Genomic DNA, 20,228 nt, shown 5'->3' with positions numbered 1-20,228 from the left:
TTCCCGAGTGGAAGTGGGAGCAGATCACTATAGACTTCATTGTTGGTCTCCCACGGACTCAAAGGAAGTTTGATGCAGTGTGGGTTATTATTAATAGGCTGACCAAGTTAGTGCATTTCATTCCTGTGGCTGTCTGTTATTCTTCTGAGAGGTTAGCTGAGATCTATATCTTGTAGATTGTTCGCCTTTATGGTGTGCCCGAGTCTATCATTTCGAATTGAGCTCCACAGTTTACCTCCCATTTCTGGAGAGCAGTTTAGCGAGAATTGGGCACACGGGTTGAGTTGAGCACATCGTTTCATCCCCAAACGGATGGACAGTCCGAGTGGACTACTTAAATTTTGGGAGGATATGCTCCGAGCTTGTGTCATTGACTTTGGAGGCTCGTGGGATATATTTTTGCCTTTAGTAGAGTTTGCCTACAACAACAACTACTAGTCGAGTATTCAGATGGCTCCTTATGAGGCTTTGTATGGTAGGCGCTGTCGGTCTCCGGTTGGATGGTTTGATCCGGGAGAGGCTCGGTTATTGGGTACGGATCTGGTTCAGGATGCCTTGTATAAGGTCAGGATCATTCAGGATAGGCTTCATATAGCTCAGTCCAGGAAAAAGAGTTATGCCAACCGCAAGGTTCGTGATTTGACACTCATGGTTGGTGAGCGGGTATTTCTTCGAGTGTCGCCTATGAAGGGCGTGATGAGATTTGGGAAGAAGGGAAAGCTTAGCCCTAGGTTCATTGGCCCGTTTGAGATTCTTGATCGAGTGGGAAAGGTGGATTATAGACTTGCATTGCCGCTGAGCTTGCCAGTCGTGCATCTAGTGTTTCATGTGTCCATGCTTCAGAAATATCACGACGATCCATCCCACGTGTTATATTTCAGCACTGTCTAGTTGGACAAGGACTTGTCTTATGAGGAAGAGTCAGTAGCTATTCTAGACCGGCAGGTTCGTCAGTTGAGATTGAAGAGTTTTCCTTCTATTCGTGTTCAGTGGAGAGGTCAGCCTCCTGAGGAATCGACCTGGGAGTCCGAGTCCGATATACGGAGCCGTTATCCCCATCTTTTCCCCGACTCAAGAACTTCCTTCTTCTGTCCGTTCGAGGACGAACAGTTATTTTAGAGGTGGAGAATGTGATAACCCAAAAGGTCATCACTTGTTTTAAAATGAATTCTACATTCTAAGGTCTTAAAAACCTCTTTTAGCATCACCTCGATCTACGTACGTAGTCCGAACACGTAGCCGGAAAGCCTATATGTGAAAATCCATGAAAAATGATAAATTTTGACTATAAAATGAGTTAATTTGACTTCAGTCAATGTTTTGGGTAAACGGACCCGGACCCGTGAATTAACGGTCCCGGAGGGTCCATAGGAAAATATAGGACTTGTGTGTATACCCGAAATCGAATTCCGAGGTCCCAAGCCCGAGAAATAAATTTTTGAAGAAAATTGTTTTCTGAAATTGTTCATAAGGTTTGGAAATAAATTTTGATTAGAACATGTAAGTATCGGGCCCGTATTTTTGTTCTGGCGCCCAGTACATGTCTTATATACGGTTTAAGATGATTATGTGAAGTTTGTTAAGAAACGGAATCCGTTTGATGTGATTCGAACCTTCAATGCAAAATTTGATGTTTAAAGAAGTTTTGAGAAATTTCATTGATCTTGAGGTTTAATTCGATGTTCATGATGTTATTTTGGTGATTTGAGTACACGAATAAGTCCGTAGGATGTTTTTGAGGTTGTGTATTTTTGGTTTGGAGCCCGAGGGCTCGGGTGATTTTTGGATAGGCCACGGGGTGGATTTTAGACTTAGAAAGCTGCAGAAATTTTGCTGGTATGATCAGCTGCGTAGCCTAGCTCGCAAATGCAAGCTCGCAAATGCGAAGTCTGGATCGCAAATACGAAACTAGCCCAGGCCTATCTTGCTCGCAAATACAAGGCTTTGATCGCAAATGTGATTAGTCTTGTTTCAGCCTTGAGTCGCAAATGCGGCTCCCCTCTCGCAATTTCCAACTCGCAAATGCGAGGGCCCCTTTCGCAAAAGCGAAAGTCCAACTTCCCTGAAGGGTTCACAAATTCGAACCCTGTTTCGCATTTCCCAACTTAGCATAGGTCGGGGTTCGCAATTACGAACCCCTGTTCGCATTTCACATAATTGCGACCTGCAACTTTATACTTAGACGATTTTAAACCCATTTTTCATATCTTTTCAAAACACAAACTCATTTGGGCAATTTTCCAAGAACAACTCTTCTTCCAAATCGATTGTAAGTTAATTTTAACTCATTTCTTTTAATCATTAACATCTTTTAATATGGTTTCAACTTAAAATCAATGGTTTCCATGGGGGAATTGGGTATTTTGGGTAGAACCTAGATTTTTCAAAAATTGGGGATTTGAACCTCGATTTGAGGTCCGATTTCAAAATAAATTATATATTTGGGTTCATGGGGGAATGAGTAATCGGGTTTTGGTTCGAACCTCGAGTTTTGACCATATGGGCCCGGGGGCGATTTTTGACTTTTTGGGTAAAATTTTAGAAAACTCATTTTCATGTATTGGGGTTGATTCATTTAGCATTTATTGATGTAATTAAGTAACTTGTGACTAGATACGAGTGAATTGGTGGTGGAATTTAGGGATAAAGCTATAGTTGAATCGTGAATTGTGTTCGTGGCGTCGAGGTAAGTGTTGTTGATTGTCAAAAGTCCCACATCGGTGGGTGACAATTTGGGGTTGGGAATTTTTCCCTATAAAATGAGGCATAATGTTTAGGATTTAAACACACCTCTCATTTGCTTTCTTATCGTCATAAGGCATTTGTATCTTCTCTCTTTTAGTATTATTTCACTTGTATTTTTGGAGTGGAATAAAATATTGGTTGTGTCCGAGGAAGTAGAAAAAATTGGCCGAACCTCGTAAATTCTAGTGTTCCTTTTATTGTTGCTTTATTGTCTTATTTATTATTTGGTGGCTGCCATAATTTTTGGTATAGTAGTTGTGACTCATTCACACTATATATATTTGGCTTCCGTAACAATTAGTATCAGAGCCAAGGTACTGTCTAAGTATGCTATGTGGTTGCAGCATAGTCTGATCTTCCACATCAGAAAAGATTTATCTTGGTAACTGTGTCAAGGTTCTGTCTTAGTATGCTCTATGGTTGCAATTTAGTCTGATCTTCCACACCAGAAAGGAAATAATCTTGATTTGTGTCGTCAGCTATTAAATAATATTCGTGTCAAAATGGGAGACAATAAACAAGAAGAATCTACATCAAATGTCAATACGTCATCGTTGGCATCTTCGCTTATGACAAGAATTGTGTCAAATGCAAAATTTGCGGAAGAAATTTTTGACGGATCAGGACATTTTGGGATGTGGCAAGGCGAGGTTCTAGATATCCTTTTTCAACAAGGGATAGATCTTGCCATTGAAGAAAAAAGACCAGATGTTATTGGAGAAGAAGATTGGAGAATTATCAACCGTGTTGCTTGCGGTACCATTCGATCCTATCTTGCTAGAGAGCAGAAATATCCATACACAAAGGAAACTTCTGCAAGTAAATTATGGAAAGCACTGGAGGATAAATTTTTGAAGAAAAACAGTCAAAATAAATTGTACATGAAGAAGAGACTGTTTCACTTCACCTATGTTCCTGGTACCACGATGAATGAACATATCACCAGTTTCAATAAGTTGGTCACAGATTTGCAAAATATGGATACAACTTATGATGATGGTGACTTGGCCTTAATGTTGTTGGCGTCACTTCCTGATGAGTACGAGCACCTTGAAACTACTCTACTCCATGGAAATGACGAAATTTCTCTCAGAGAAGTTTGTTCGGCTTTGTACAACTATGAACATAGAAAGGGAGAAAAACAAAAGGGCAGAAAAGGAGAAGCACTGGTTGTGAGGGGTCGTCCTCAAAATCAAATGAGGACAAAGAAGGGAAGATCCAAGTCAAGATCTAAACCCAGCAAAGATGAATGTGCCATTTGTCGAGAAAAGGGGCACTGGAAGAAAGACTGTCCGAAGTTGAAGAATAAGGCCAAACATAATAATGGAAAGGCCATTATGGATTCAAATGTAGCTGATTGTGATGATTCAGACTTCTCATTAGTTACAACAGAGTCATCAACATCATCAGACATATGGTTGATGGACTCGGCTTGTAGCTATCATATGTGTCCCAACAGGGACTGGTTCGTGGAATTTCAAGAAGGAGAATATGGAGTCATCCACACAGCGGATAACAGCCCTCTTACCTCATATGGCATTGGTTCAATACGATTAAGGAACCATGATGGAATGATCAGAACATTGATAGATGTTCGATATGTACCGGATTTGAAGAAGAATCTCATCTCTGTGGGAGCCCTAGAATCAAAAGGGTTCAAAATCATTGCAGAAAATGGAGTGATGAGAGTATGCTCCGGTGCACTAGTGGTAATGAAGGCTAATCGGAAGAATAATAATATGTACCGCTATCGTGGCAGTACAGTTATTGGGACAGCGACAGTGACATCCAGTGACGACAAAGAGGCAGAAGCAACCAAGCTATGGCACATGCGCTTGGGACATGCTGGAGGAAAATCCTTGAAAACTCTATCAGATCAAGGATTGTTAAAAGGAGTAAAGGCTTGCAACTTGGAGTTTTGTGAGCATTGTGTCAAAGGGAAACAGACAAGGGTTAAATTTGGTACAACGATCCATAATACTAAAGGCATTTTGGATTATGTACACTCTGATGTTTGGGGTCCTTCCAAAACACCTTCATTGGGTGGGAAGCACTATTTTGTAACCTTTGTTGATGATTTTTCCCGAAGAGTGTGGGTGTATACAATGAAGAGCAAAGATGAAGTGCTGAGAATTTTTCTCAAATGGAAGACGATGGTGGAGAATCAAACAGGCAGGAGGATCAAGTGTATTCGCACAGATAATAGAGGTGAATACAAAAATGATCATTTCAATAAGGTTTGTGAAGATGATGGCATCGTCCGACACTTCACTATCAGACATACACCACAACAGAATGGGTGGCAGAACGTATGAACCGAACCTTGCTGGAGAAGGTACGGTGTATGTTGTCCAATGCTGGCTTGGGCAAAGAATTTTGGGCTGAGGCAATTACATATGCATGCCACCTCATTAATCGTCTACCATCTACTGCTATTGATGGCAAGACACCATTTGAAAAATGGTATAGAAAGTCTGTTGTAGATTATGACTCTTTGCACGTGTTTGGCTCAACCGCATATTATCATGTGACAGAGTCAAAATTAGATCCAAAAGCAAAGAAGGCTATTTTTATAGGGATTACTTCTGGAGTCAAAGGATATCGCTTATGGTGTCCTATGACAAAGAAAGTAATATTCAACAGGGATGTTACCTTTGATGAATCTGCTATGGTAAATAAGGTAACAGAAGATACCAAACAAAATGAGGGTGCTTCTAAACAGGTGGAGTTTGAGGGAAAATTTATTTTTCCTACACAAGAAGTAGAGGAGGAAACAAATGAAGATTATCCTCTGGAAGAAGAGCCAGTAGAGAGGGAGATTCCAACTCAGGAACTTTCAAACAACAACTTGAATCAATAGCAACCAGCCGACCAAAAAGGACAATAACAAAACCTGTTCGTCTCATAGAGACAGTTGCTTGTGTCATCTCAATTATAGCTGATGATGTTCCTACCACTTATAAAAATGCAGTCCAAAGTTCAGAAGAAGATAAGTGGAGGATTGCCATGAATGATGAAATACAGTCCCTTCATCAGAATCATACATAGAGATTGGCCAATCTCCCGAAGGGAAAGAAAGCAATTGGGTGCAAATGGGTATTTGCAAAGAAAGAAGGATTTCCTAACCAAGAAGATGTTCGCTACAAAGCAAGATTGGTGGCCAAAGGATATGCTCAAAAGGAGGGAATTGATTACAATGAAGTATTTTCTCCAGTTGTAAAACATTCCTCCATTAGAATTATGTTGGCTTTGGTAGCACAATTGGATTTGGAACTAGTTCAGATGGATGTAAAAACTGCGTTTTTACATGGAAACTTGGAGGAGGAAATCTACATGACTCAGCCAGAAGGATTCAAAGTTGCTGGAAAAGAAATTTGGTGTGCAAACTTGAAAAATTGTTTTACGGATTGAAACAATCTTCTAGACAAAGGTACAAGCGATTTGACGAGTTTATGTTGCGGCAAGGGTACAAGAGAAGCAAATACGATCATTGCGTATATTTGCGCAATCTTAAAGATGGTTCCTTTGTATATCTTCTCCTATATGTTGATGATATGTTGATAGCTTTCAAGAATTCAGAAGAAATTGATAAGTTGAAGATTCAACTGAAGAAGGAGTTCGAGATGAAGGATCTGGGTGAGGCAAAGAAAATTCTTGGCATGGAGATAATAAGAGATAGACGTTCAAAGAAACTTTGTTTATCTCAGAAAGAATATTTGAAAAGAATACTACAACGTTTTGACATAGATGAAAAGACTAAGCCAGTTAGTACTCCACTTGCTCACCATTTTAAGCTTAGTACTACTATGTCGCCAAAAGATGAAGCTGAACGAGAGTGTATGTCAAAGGTACCATATGCAAATGCTGTTGGTAGCTTGATATATGCAATGGTCTGTACGAGACCTGACATTTCACAAGTTGTTGGAGTTATTAGCAGATATATGCATAATCCAGGAAAGGAGCATTGGCAAGTTATGAAGTGGATTCTACGGTATATTCATAATACTGTAGATGTTGGGTTAGTTTTTGAGCAGGAATGCAATCAGTCTATAGTTGGATACTGTGACTCAGATTTTGTGGGTGATCTGGACAAATGAAGATCAACTACTGGTTATATGTTTACTTTTGCAAAGGCACCAGTTAGTTGGAAGTCTACTTTGCAGTCAACAGTTGCTTTGTCTACAATAGAGGCAGAGTACATGGCTATTACAGAGGCTGTAAAGGAGGCAATTTGGCTTCAAGGATTGCTAAAGGAGCTTGGTGTTGAACAAAAAAGTATCACAATTTTTTTGTGATAGTCAAAGTGTTATTCAATTAGCGAAGAACCAAGTTTATCATGCAAGGACAAAGCACATTGATGTTCGGTATCATTTTGTACGAGAAATCATAGAAGAAGGTGGAGTCACGGTGAAAAAAATTCATACTACAGAGAATCATGCTGATATGCTGACAAAGGTGGTGACTGTGGTCAAGTTTCAACATTGTTTGGATTTGATCAACATTGTTGAACACTGAAGATTGAAGATGAAGACACAACCAAAATTTATTATTGAGAGAAAATTGAAGATGTGGAATTTTGTCAAGGTGGAGATTTGTTGATTGTCAAAAGTCCCACATCGGTGGGTGACAATTTGGGGTTGGGAATTTTTCCCTATAAAAGGAGGCCTAATGTTTAGGATTTAAACACACATCTCATTTGCTTTCTTATCTTCATAAGACATTTGTATCTTCTCTCTTTTAGTATTATTTCACTTGTATTTTTGGAGTGGAATAAAATATTGGTTGTAGGAAGTAGGCAAAATTGGCCGAACCTCGTAAATTCTAGTGTTCTTTTTATTATTGCTTTATTGTCTTATTTATCATTTGGTGGTTGCCATAATTTTTGGTATAGTAGTTGTGACTCATTCATATATATACATTTGGCTTCCGCAACAAGTGTTTGGTCTAACCTTACCTTGAGGGATTAGGATTGAGTCTTATTTGCTATGTGGTAATTATTGAGTACGATGTATAGGCATGTTGACGAGTATCTATGCGTTGGTGTCTAGCATGCCCGTGAGTCTTTATATTGTGATTATCATAACTTTGTTGTATCTTTCATTGAGGAGCGTTAGCTCAAGTTGTATAACGAATTGTGAAAGTGTAAGTGATAATTGAACCTCTAGAGCATTGGCTCGAGTTGTGAAGTGAAATGTGAAGTAAAAATGAGAAAGAGAAGAGATCATTATGTAGTCACCCTTGCCGGGCTATTATTGATTTATTTGTTATCTCCCTTGCCGGGATGTTGATATTATTGATGTTGTTCCCTTGCCGGGATTCTTATTACAAATTTTCTTTATTCCTTGCCCTATTTGCTTTGTGATTGTTGTTTGGGAGAGGAAGAGAGTTAAAGCACGAAGGGTGATGTCGTGCATTGTTTGTTTTGTTAGGAAAATGTAAAGCATGAAGGGTGACGTCGTGCATTGTTTGTTTTGTGAGGAAAGAGTGTAAAACATGAAAGGTGATGTCGTGCCGCACGATGTACCATTCCATGCCGATTATATTAATTATATGGTGAGGAAAGAGAGTAAAAGCACAAAGGGTGATGCCATGTACATTTTTATTATATGATTGCTTTGGTGAGGACGAGAGTAAAAGCACGAAGGGTGATGCCGTGCATTTGTTGATTTCTGATTCTTTGTTGGTATCCGAGTTATATTGTTTCTTTCATTACTTGATGTCTTTCTATTCGGAATTGTTATCTCCCCCCACAACATGCTCCCCCTCCCATATTGACTGATTATTTTTGTATTTCTTTCCACTGTATATGTATTTGAACTGCACAGGTTATTTGGTAGTCTGATCCTAGCCTTGTCACTACTTCGCCGAGGTTAGGCTAGACACTTACCAGCACATGGGGTCGGTTGTGCTGATACTACACTCTGCACTTTGTGCAGTCGGAGTAGCTTTTAGACCGTAGTATGGAAGCTACCTTCAGTCCCCGCGGAGATCCAAGGTAGATCTGCAGGCGTCCGCAGGCCCTGGCGTCTCCTCTATTCCTATTTCTTGTTTCATTTTTCCTTTTATTCAGAAACAGTGTATTGTCATTTTCTTCAGACTTTGTATGTAGTAAATCTTAGACCGTCTGTGACACCGTGACACCAGATTTTGGGTGCTTTAGGTTTTAAGAGTTGTAATAGATGTAGATTTCAGATATTTAATTATTATCTTCCACTTAATTATTTAAGGTTCCGCTGTTTTTCATGTTATCGTCTTATATTTGTTAAAAAGAATAATTGGGTAATGAAGTAAGTAGTTAAATGATTGACTTGCCTAGCTCACATTAGTAGGCGCCATCACGATTCCCGAGATGCGGGTCGTGACAGTCATATGGTACTACATAAAATAAATACATACACTATTATTTTTCTTAAAACATCCATGTAAAAAATACATATATTTTCCTAACTTATAATTTTTCTAATCTCATATAAAGAGTAAAAATTCTCGTACGCTTAATTCTTAAAATGGTAAAAAAGATAATCTTCTTTTCTTGTGAGGAAATAATTTATATTTTTAATGTAAACATATCTAATTTTTTAACCACAAAATTGTGGCTAATATAAATATTTAAAAAATTACTTCGTACTGTAGACAAAATTGCCACGCTTAGAAAGTGTGGCCATAGGAATTATTAATCTGGTATTGTTAATGATAAATGTTGCTCTAGAAGCCACACTTTAAAAGCGTAGTCTATAACGTGACAAAGATCACGCTTCAAATGTGTAGCCTTATGTCATAAAAGCGTGGCTATATGAGAAAATATAAGTGTGGCCTTTGTACTGTATATGCCACATTTTTAAAGCGTGGCACCTAAGGCAACACCTATAAAGCATAGCCAATAGTCAAAGGTTACAGTACTTTAGGCCACCCCAAAAAAGTGTTGCCTAAAGCCATAAAGTGTTGCCTTTGACCAAATGCTATACTTCTTGGCATTTTAGGCCACACTTCTCAAGGGTGGTTGTAGGGCTAAAATGCTGTAGTGCAATAAGGAAAATCTCATAAACTTTCTTATATTTATGTATAATTTATTATATCCGAAAATAATAATAATAGTAACTATCCAAAATTATACTTATGAAACTTTTACTTAAATACTTCACTTAAATGAAAATACCACACTCCTAAATAATGTAATTGAAATATTTAAAAGGCACCATTAAAGCAATATCCACAAAAAAAAAAAAAAAGTAGATGACAAGACAACTAATATAAGGGCTTCCAGTGATGACAGTCGCTATGTCAACTATTTGCACAAACATTTGATATGGATAAGTTAGCAAATGAGCTGATGTACTCACCTCCACTTACGATTGATAGATCTTGGGTTCGAGTCACCATGAAGGGGAAGTGTGAAAGCACTATAAATCTTCCTAATTTGAGAGGGGTTTAAAAAAAATGAGCTGTTGTACTGATTTAATGAGAAAGTATTATCTTATGGGGAGTAGTATATATTAAGTTGTATTCTATCCACAAGCAATTACTCAGGAGTGTAGAGACCGAGACTTAGGCAGAAAGCTTAATTATTATTCCCTCAAGCTTGGTTGGGGATTTGTCTATTATAAAGTGTACATATTTGGTAAGTGTATAATTACAGAATGAAATCCTAATCAAATCCCTACATCAAATCTCTAAAATCCTTAATCAAATAATCATAATTCTATACCAATCACATAATATCTCGTAATAGACATAATTCCACCGAACTCATGTGGATTTATTATGGCACATCCTAATGCTAAGGTACGGGATGTAATAATTTTATGGTCAAAACTCAAAAATATCATTTCTAGATTTTCTTTCAAAATCTCACAATTTTTATCAATTTTCATATTGAAATCTATAAATAATCTATGTATTTAACTCACAACGAGTGAAAATAATTTACGTTATGATAGATGATGAAAGTGGATCCTCCAAATCACCCAAAATCACCTTAGGAAGAAAGAAATGAGTTGAAATGAGCAAATTTCCGATTTGCTAACTTATATTCTGCCTAGGTCCTTCCACTTCACGATCGCGAAAATACCATCGCGATCGTGAAAGCCACACTGCCACCACTCGAATTGATTAAGTAACCTTTGGATGCACAATAAACTACCTTCACGGTATTGGATTTTTTTTATCTTTGACAAGGTGTAGTGTATAAGTTTTCTCGGATATTTCAAATGTTAAATGGTATCAACCGTTGAGTTTATATTTATAAAACTTTTTAAAGTAAGGTAAAATTTAAATAATGGCTTAAAATAAAAATACAGTAAAATTCTAATTGAGACCCAAGTAGTAGCACCGTGGAGTGGATTGAGGTGTGTGAAAGAGAGAAGAGAAAGATTAGAGCCTAAAATCGGAAAGATTGGAGCTTAATCTCTCATTGAATATACAATTAGTAAATATAGTTATGTTATGTGATTAAATGGAAACCTCCCTAATAGTAATATTTAGGTTTATTGATTTCCATATATAGGTAAAAGTTCCAATTGAAAGAGTGTTTAATTAGAATGAACACATTCAACGCTATTGTTCACGAGATCCACGATGGAATCACAATATCCCAAAAATATTTATAGTAATAGTATGGACTAGCCACTTTGCAGCCATGCAATCGAAAAATAACTACTAACATGAAGGTTCGAATTTCAAAAGTAAAAATTCTATGAGAATGTTCTAGAATTTCACTAGTAAAATTTAACCATGGTTATTTTTCAATTACAAAATGACGAAGAATGGTTATTTATGAATTTGTTTCCATCTTCCATTAGGCCCACTAACAAAGTGCGAGTCTTCAATGGTTTTGTATCATGGATAGATCATCAACTTTGTTTTGTAGTAAAGGCACGTTGTTGCTGTTTGATTCCAGGCTCTTCCATCCATTGTTCTCTCCCATTTTCCATTCTTTAGCTTTTCCCCATATCACTGAGTAAAACCCAAGTAGAATGATGATTGATCCCAACAAACTACATTAAACAATGAACAAGATGGTCATTGATTTTTATTTCATTAAAGCTTAACAATTACAGTAATTAGTTCAATCAGGGGAAGATTTGTCTTTGCAACAGCAAGTGGAAGCACAATCACATTTTTGGGAGTTGAAATTTTTTAAAATACTAGTACAAATTTACACTAAATGTACACTAATTGTCACATAGAAGTATGTAATATAACACTGACTTGTTTAAAATCTTGAATGTGCTTTTGATTTTGCGGATTAATTCTATAGGTTACTAAACTTTATTGATACGACAATAACGACAATAAAGTTATCAACACTATTTTATATCACATTAAAAGCAGTTGAATGTTACTCACTATAATAATAAACTGAACTTTACCCACTATAATAGAAAAGTTAGATAGTACTATTTTTTGTTACGTTAGAGTAATTAAATTTTATCCAATATTACAGTAAGGTTACTAGATATTTCCCTACTATAATGACAAAACATATCTAGATGACTATATTGTTGGAGTGGATAAAGTTTTGTGGCTTTACTATTTTAGTGTAAAAAATTTCTGTTACTTCAATGTGAAAATTCCGGACTTCAATGTTATAATAAAAATATTATAATTACTTTAGTGTAATAAAATGACTTTACTGTAATTATAGATAAAATTCAGCAATCATATGTGGAATTTATCCTTAACTTCGCTCGTTATCGAGAAAACAAAAACTCACAAATGACCACAAAAATAGGAGAAGGGAAAGAAGCCTTAAATGATGTCTGATTTACCTTCCAATATGGATAGTTTCACCCAAGAATATGCTGGCAGCCATTGCAATCACAATACCTATTGGATGGAACATGACAACAAAGAGAGGTCCTCTTTTCCTCACACACCATGAGCCTATACTCACTTGGAATACATTTCCAAAGAAACCCTGCACTTGCCAAAAATGAAAAGATTTTTTTTAAAAAAATCTATCCCTAGTGATGGGAGTATTTGGGGCCTGGGGTCACGACTCAATTCCCACTATGGGCAGTGATTGACATAATGTTACCGTTAGGCAAGTCAATAATAAATTAACATGCCGATCAATAGTTCATAACACATCTTGAAACAAGTGATGAAATAAATATTCATATTTGGGGGTAAATTCATTCACTTTTTTTTCCCTCAAAAAATGTTTACTAAGGTAGTTTTTGGTCATAGATTCCCAAATTTGTTTTGAAAAATCTAATTTGGGTGAAGTTTACTTTGAAGATGAAAATGTTTGGGCATTAGTTTTCAAAACATATTTCCCAAATTTATTTTGGAAAAACATGAAACATGACTTATACCTACAAGTTCTAAAAACTATCACAAATACCCAATAGTACCATTATCAATAATATTTATTATATTATCCCAAATCATAGTCCTGAACATAAATAAATTTGGTACAACATTCTCATTTTTATAATGATCTACATGATACATTATCAGATGAACGGGAAGATGAAGTAACATTGTTACAAAATAAAAAATAGTTGGTTCTTTTATAAAATACAAAAGTTTGGGACAATTTTTTAAAAATGTAATAGTGACATTTTGGCCCAAAACCAGCTATTTTTTGGATTTGGAATTTTGTCAAAATATAGGTAAAATCTATATCCAAACATGTGTTTGCCAATAAAACCCAAATTTATTTTGGCAAAATCTATGGCCAAACGGGTCCTAAAACTCTTTGACCCTCTAAGTTTGATGTATTTTACTTTCACGCAATTCACAAGGTTCGATATGGTGGTAAATGTACATATTGATTGATGCATCAAGGAACATATGTATCTACTTAATTACCGAGTATATGAGAGCCTTTAATCTGCGCTGAGGGCTTAAGCTCCAAGCATTCAAGTCTCTTTCAGTAATTAAAGAGAAAGCAGCACACAAAATTGTCGTACAGCTGCTATAAAACAGCATTACAATCAGCTCTGTCGGGTATTTCTTAAGGACAAATGCCTGCAATTGCAAAACATGAAACAAAGGAAAAATTGATCATTTCACTTTATTTTATTATCAAAGTCTATTAGGGAAAGCATATTTCTTAGCAATATTAATTAATTACCTGTGAAATGATAAATACTGAAGCAATTAGAGAGGTAATCATCATAAGCAAACCTCCAATTACCCAGGCAGAAGATTGGTTGAGTAGAAAATGAGAAGGAGCTGTTAATATTGAATTCAAATGGTTTCCAAAAACTTGAGGACCTTTATATAGAGTTGCAACAAGTGCACCTATTATTGATACCAAGGTCCCAACAGATTTAGCCACTGTGTTCAAACTCTTGTAGTCAAAGTTTTCCATCCTTAAAAAATAAAAAAATAAAAAAATAAAGATTGTGAAGAGCATTACAAAATTTGAATATTTATATAGAATTTGGACAAGTTTAATAGAATAGAAACATTGTAATTAAATGGTTTAAAGGAAAGGTGAGTTTTAAACCTGAGAATGACGGCAAGAATGAAGGTGAACCCTGGAATTAGTTGCAATATTGCTGTGGAAAGTAATGGAGAGGAATATTGAAGTCCAAGAATTCCAACAACTTGCATCAAGAAACTACAATATTGCACCATTAATTAGCCATTTCTTCTCTATAGTAATAGATTTGTTGAAATGAGGCACAAATTTACATACCCCATTAGGCCAAGCAAGAAAAATCCATAGAGAAAAGTTGGCCAAAGAGGTGGAAGAGCTGATCTGCATATACACAAAAAGAACAAATAAATAAAAAAGAGTATGAAACAAGAAGTTCATTTCCCGCAAAAATTAATTGAACTCGAAATGATTCATCAAACTATTACTTCAAAACATAGCATATAGTGTAACCCATTTGTCACGATACAACAAGTAATGTAAGCAGAGGAAATGAAATTATGTAGAGAAAAGATACCTATGGAGGAGGAAGGAAAGTGGAATAAGAATGAGAGTTGAAAAGGCACTTGAGTAGAAAGTAAAAGTGAAAGGAGTCATCCCAGTTGACATAGCCACTTTTGCTGCCACCATAGATCCAACTTGTGCTAACTGCTGAACTACCATTGCCATCAATGGAACTGCACTTTCCATCTTCTTTCACCTCTCACTCTCACTCTCTCCTTTTGTTTTCTTTCGAAAGAGAAATAAAGCAACTAAAAATCAAATGAAACTCCAACAAACATGTTTCTTCCGATATTTCACATATATATATTTAAGGGTCAGTTGGCTTGGACCAATGGGTTTTTCTTGAAGGAATCAAAGAGTGAGGTTGAAATTCTAAACAAGGAATATCACAGTTTTTGTTGTTGTCCTTTTTTGTGTATTTTAATTTGTTTTGTTTTTGTCAGCTTCAATTAAGTTTAACGATGCTCTTCAGGATTTGAAAACGAAGTCTCTTGTTTACTTCCTTATATCACTACTACAGACCCGGAAAAAAGTGACCACAAAAAGTGACCAAAATTGATAGCTTACAGATCAAAAAGCGATCAAAAAGTGTCCAAACAAGTCTGGTCGCTATTTTGTTGGTCCTTTTACCTTAAGGACTAAAGTTGGTCGCTAACTTTGGTCTCTAAGGTAAAATAACCAAATATTTCGGGTAAACAATATACCGACCAACTTTGGTCGATTTAATATTTTAATAATATAAATTTAGCGACCAAAGTTGGTATCTATATTTAAATTACGTTATTTATTTATTTATTATTAATCAAAATATAGCGACCAACTTTGGTCTGTAAACCAAATATTATATTTTAAAATCTGAAAAATGGTGACTAAAGTTGGTCGCTTTTTTATTAATTTTTTTAATTTTTTTTAAACATAAGCGACCAAAATTGGTCGCTAATTTCAAGAATTTAATTATTTTTTAAACATAAGAGACCAAAATTGGTTGTTATTTTCCAGATATTATTTTTTTTTAATAGAATAGCGACCAAAGTTGGTCGCTTTTTGAGAAATCTGGGTTAATTAGTGACCAACCTTGGTTGCTATTTCCCAAAAAATAATTTTTTAAAATAGGAAAGCGACCAACAAGCGGCCAAAGTTGGTCGCTTTTCTAGGTATAATTTTCGCAGAAAATGCCTGTTTTGGCAGCTACACCACCTGTCAGCATACCAAATCCATATTACAAGCAACAACAACAACAAAACCAACAACAACAACATTAACAACAACATTAAAACCATTAAAGTATAAAGTTCAATAGAACTAACACATTAAGCTAACCAAACTAAGTTAACTCTTATTACAAGCCCATTCGAAAACCAATTCTATTTGTCTAGTTCAAAGTCTATAAAAGTCAATGAGTGTTTTGTACATCATTATCATCACCGTCTGATGAACTTTCATCACCAAGATGGTATCCAGAAGGGTCTACTTATCGAGGACGGGAAGAACGATCACGGGGAGGGCGGAAAGAACGAGCACGGGGAAGACGAGCCTCTGGCGATGACACGCGATACCAGGGAATCGCAAAACCTCTAGAAGCTATGAGAGATTTGAGTTGCTCTTGCATGCCCTGACACTGAGCTTGCATGCCAATGTACTGAGCATCTCTAAGCTTTTCTCTCCCGCTTTTAGCTCGGATGTGAGCTTTGTCACAGTCTCCCGCATAGCGGAGAGGCTCTCCCCATCAAGTTGTTCGGCTTGCGAGGAAGTCCCTATTTGCTACATTCCACACTTATAGCGATTGAATTTCTTAGTAGGAAGCCCGTATACCTTCCCTCATTTTGGACTGCTTGCAGCCTCCGTCCACATTCTTTTAGCATCTTCATCCGAAGGTTAGATTGACTCGCCCGACTCATTAGGTGGCTGACTGCATATGAATTCCTCCACTTCAGCTGTAAAGCGAACCTATAAGAAAAATTACATTGAATTAGTATTTCAAAATTTATATAAAAAGTAAATCAAAATACTTAATGAAAAGTGAAAACTTACATGTACAGTCGAGGCTCGGCCCTCGACCCACCTTTCTTGATCCGTCTCTTTCTTCTTCTTTACAATATGAGTCTCCTTGAATAGCTTATCTTGGTTCATCGGACTCCCCAACTTCTTTTCCTGAAAACTCATAAATTTTAGTTAATAAACAAAATAGATATACTTTGAAAATTAAAATAAATTAAGCAATTGCGTATCATTCTTCTTTTTATTGTCCCTATGCTGATCGCACCTCCAGTGTGCAAGGATCCTCCCTTTTCAGATGTGCGAGCTTTCTTTCCTTTTTCGCTCTTCTCTAAGAACTTTGCGGTAAGCAATTGCCTTTGCAAATCCTCCCATAAATTCTAAAACAACCAGTCAGGCTTCTGATTCAACTTTCTAGCTTTGGAGAAAGTATGCGACAACCGCTTGCGAGCTTTGAGATGAAAATTTGCATCTACTTCCGCGCTATAGCGATGTTCCCATACACACTTACTCTGTATTTTAAAAGTTAAATATTATATGGAAATATCATAAATATAAATAAGTATACTGCTTAAAAGAACATTTATACCTTAAATTGATTGAAAATTTGCTCCTTCAGAGAGAATGGGAATTCACTCCAAGTCGCATAAGGGCCATCATAAAGCTTTTTGGTTGCTTTGGTGATTATCCTCGTAGTAATATTACTCGGGATGAACCTGCAATTTAATTAAAAAAACACATTACTATCTTAGTAAAAACTGTACAAAACAATAAACGTAACAATAACAAATAACTCTTACCCATCACCCTTAGGGACTATGATGATCCTGCCATATTGATCATAATGCACCTGCTCGTCATCATCAACATCACCGTCTGAGGCATGTATATCAGAGGCATGTGTGCAAGGTGTAGGGGGTCAGAGCTAGTATCTCGCAGGCGAAGTCCTGAAATAGATGGAGTCCCTGATAAAGATGGTTGTGATCCTTGTGACTGCGACATAGCTGGATGGACCGCAAGTGGGTGTGATACTATTGTTGTGACCCGAGTGGCTGTAACACTGATGGTTGTGATCCATGTGGATGTGACATGGATCGATGTGATCCATGCGATACATATGGCTGTGATCTACGTGGTCATAAGGCATATGGACTGTATGTCGAACGTATAGTCCTATGGACCAGTGACGAAAGACCTGGTGTCTGCACGAATGTGTAGGGCTTGTGATGCTGTGGCAGCTCAGAATAGCCCTGGGGTGGAGGCAAAGACATAGGCATAGGCATAGGCACCTCTGAAGAGGATGGAAAAAATTGAGTATTATCTTCTACCCTCTTCTTTGGTTTCCTAGCCTTTTCTCGACCCCGAGAACCAGTAGGGTCATTCTTACCTCGACCCTTGCCTGTCATCTGCATAATATAATACATATTTAGATTGAAACATATAAAGAAACTAGCTATAAACGAGAGTTATTAAAGAAACCAACTTTTTAAAGTTCATCAACGTATTGTTCCTCGTCAGAGAATTCTTCTTCCTCATTAGTTTGAGCTTCATCAGTTGATTCTTCTTCCTCGTTTTCTATAATTCTTACTTCATTTATATCAACTTCTTCCAATATGTGTTCAGGATGTTCCAAATCATTTTTTAAAAGTTCGTCCACTATTTGGTGAACACTGGAGATATCGTTTTGATATGCAACATCTAACATATTCTCGACTTCCACCCTACCTACATGCTTAGTTTTGATTACGAACCACCAATCGGACTTATTCCGCCGCAATGGATAAGAAGCATAATACACTTGCCTAACATTATGTGCAATTATGAAAGGATCATAGCGATCATACTCCCTCGTATGATTAACCTCAATTATGTTGTATTGATTGTGTACTCTTGTACCTCTTGTTGGATTTGGGTCAAACCATTTGTATCTAAAGAGTATCAATTTCTTAAATGGCCAACCTGTATATTCTAGTTCTATTATTTCTTTGAGCATACCATAATAATCAATATCTCCAACTTGGTTGTCATCACCACCTTGAACCCACACCTCACTGTTGTTGTTTTAGAGCAATCCTCTGTATGAAACTTATAACCATTCACAACGTACTTAGACATTGTTGTGACCTCAAGCCCAGGTCCCCAAGATATATCTTTCAAAATTAATTTACACCATTATTTGGATCATTTACCTACATATTGTTAAAAAAATTCATAAGTTAGCATAACTTCCACATATTGTTTACCTACATAGTGTTAGAATATTTTAAGGATAAACTTACAAATTGTTTGAACCACGTATTAAATGTCGTATATACAGCATCATGGCCAAATTGACCCACAAATTGACTATGACATATCAAATATTTTTAGTAGTTGTATTGAGATGTAATCATAACAAATTTTATATTTTGATAACTACTAAATCAATACTTACTTAAGAAATGGTACAACTTCGGGAAAATTTAGCAACACATGAAGTGTAGCTGACTTGTACTCCATATCACTCAAACTTCTCTTTCTAACATCCTTAAAACGTCGGCCTGGTTGATTGAATATGGACATAGGCGGATATAATGGATCATTCACACATTCGACCGTGTGCCTATTGGGCCTATTCTTAGCACATGGCATATCACTCTCAAAATAATAAGAACAAAATTGAGCAGTTTCCTTTGCAAGATAAGCTTCTCATATAGATCCTTCAATCGTATTCCTCTGTTTAACAAATTGTTTGCATTTGCTAATTGTCCTACATAATTTCAGGTTAGCCAAGAACATTCAAATAAAACAGAAAATTACATCAAACTTATAATATTACCTCTCAGAGAGATACATCCTGCTGCATTGAACAGGCCCTCCAAGTCGTGCCTCATGTACAAGGTGGATTGGAAGGTGTTCCATCACATCAAAAAACCCATATGGAAATATCTTTCCATCTTACTAGAAGTTACACAAATGTTCTGATCCATCCGGAGTAGGTTTTCTTCCCTTAATATGGAAGAACACAAGTCTTTGAAAAACAAACTAATCTCTGTGATGGGTTTCCAGATTCTTTTAGGCAAACCACAAAATGAAACAGGCACTAAGGTCTCCATGAAAACATGACAGTCATGACTTTTCCAATGGCTCAACTTCCCTACCTCCATATCAACCTTTCTCCTAAGATTCGACGCATAACCCTCAGACATCTTCAATTTTGTTACCCAATCACAAATTTGTCGTCTTTCCTCCAAAATGAATGTGTAACTTGCTTTAGGCTTGAATATCTTACCATTGTTTGCTGTCTGCAAATATAATTCAGGCCGCCTGCAATATTCTTGTAAGTCCATTCTAGCATTCGGGTTATCCTTTGTCTTGCCTTTAACATCCATCACTGTGTTGAACAAATTGTCAAAATAATTCTTCTCAATATGCATGACATCAAGGTTTTGACGGAGAAGATTATACTTCCAATAAGGCAACTCCCAAATATACTTTGTTTCGTCCAATTATAAGTAACATTGTATCCGGGGAATCTATAAGGTGGAGCTTCAGTAACTTTACTGAAGTTCTGGACCCTCTCCCAAATTTCCTCACCTGAAAGTATCAGAGGTAG

The 20,228-nt window shown here is 36.6% G+C and overlaps 1 protein-coding gene across 2 annotated transcripts; it reads right to left on the bottom strand.

Annotated features, from left to right (window-relative positions):
• Positions 1–11,322: 11,322 nt before the first annotated feature.
• LOC104243889 (WAT1-related protein At4g15540-like) lies at positions 11,323–15,048 on the bottom strand. Of its 2 annotated transcripts, none has more exons than XM_009799157.2 (7): positions 14,652–15,046; positions 14,396–14,458; positions 14,204–14,317; positions 13,826–14,066; positions 13,561–13,719; positions 12,513–12,661; positions 11,323–11,738 (listed from the first exon to the last, which is right to left on the bottom strand). In XM_009799157.2, exons 1-7 carry the CDS (start codon positions 14,822–14,824, stop codon positions 11,567–11,569), a joined length of 1,071 nt encoding a protein of 356 aa, XP_009797459.1. In that variant the 5' UTR covers positions 14,825–15,046; the 3' UTR covers positions 11,323–11,566. The 2 variants fall into 2 exon arrangements, with proteins under 2 accessions (XP_009797459.1, XP_070016485.1); XM_070160384.1 differs by having other exon boundaries at positions 11,668–11,697; positions 14,652–15,048.
• Between the last annotated feature and the right edge of the window lie 5,180 nt (positions 15,049–20,228).

This window comes from Nicotiana sylvestris, chromosome 10 (assembly GCF_000393655.2).
Source record: "Nicotiana sylvestris chromosome 10, ASM39365v2, whole genome shotgun sequence".
NCBI lineage: Eukaryota > Viridiplantae > Streptophyta > Magnoliopsida > Solanales > Solanaceae > Nicotiana > Nicotiana sylvestris.
This window is presented reverse-complemented; position numbering and strand designations above follow the sequence as displayed.

What these genes read in the sequence shown, in the direction of transcription:
- LOC104243889 (XM_009799157.2), bottom strand. Translation starts at nt 14,824, where the DNA reads ATGGAAAGTGCAGTTCCATTGATGGCAATGGTAGTTCAGCAGTTAGCA. An exon ending in ATTCTTGCCGTCATTCTCAG is followed by an intron (nt 14,067 to 14,203) that starts GTTTAAAACTCA and finishes TTATTTTTTAAG; the next exon opens with GATGGAAAACTTTGACTACA. An exon ending in TAAAGGCTCTCATATACTCG is followed by an intron (nt 12,662 to 13,560) that starts GTAATTAAGTAG and finishes TGGCAAGTGCAG; the next exon opens with GGTTTCTTTGGAAATGTATT.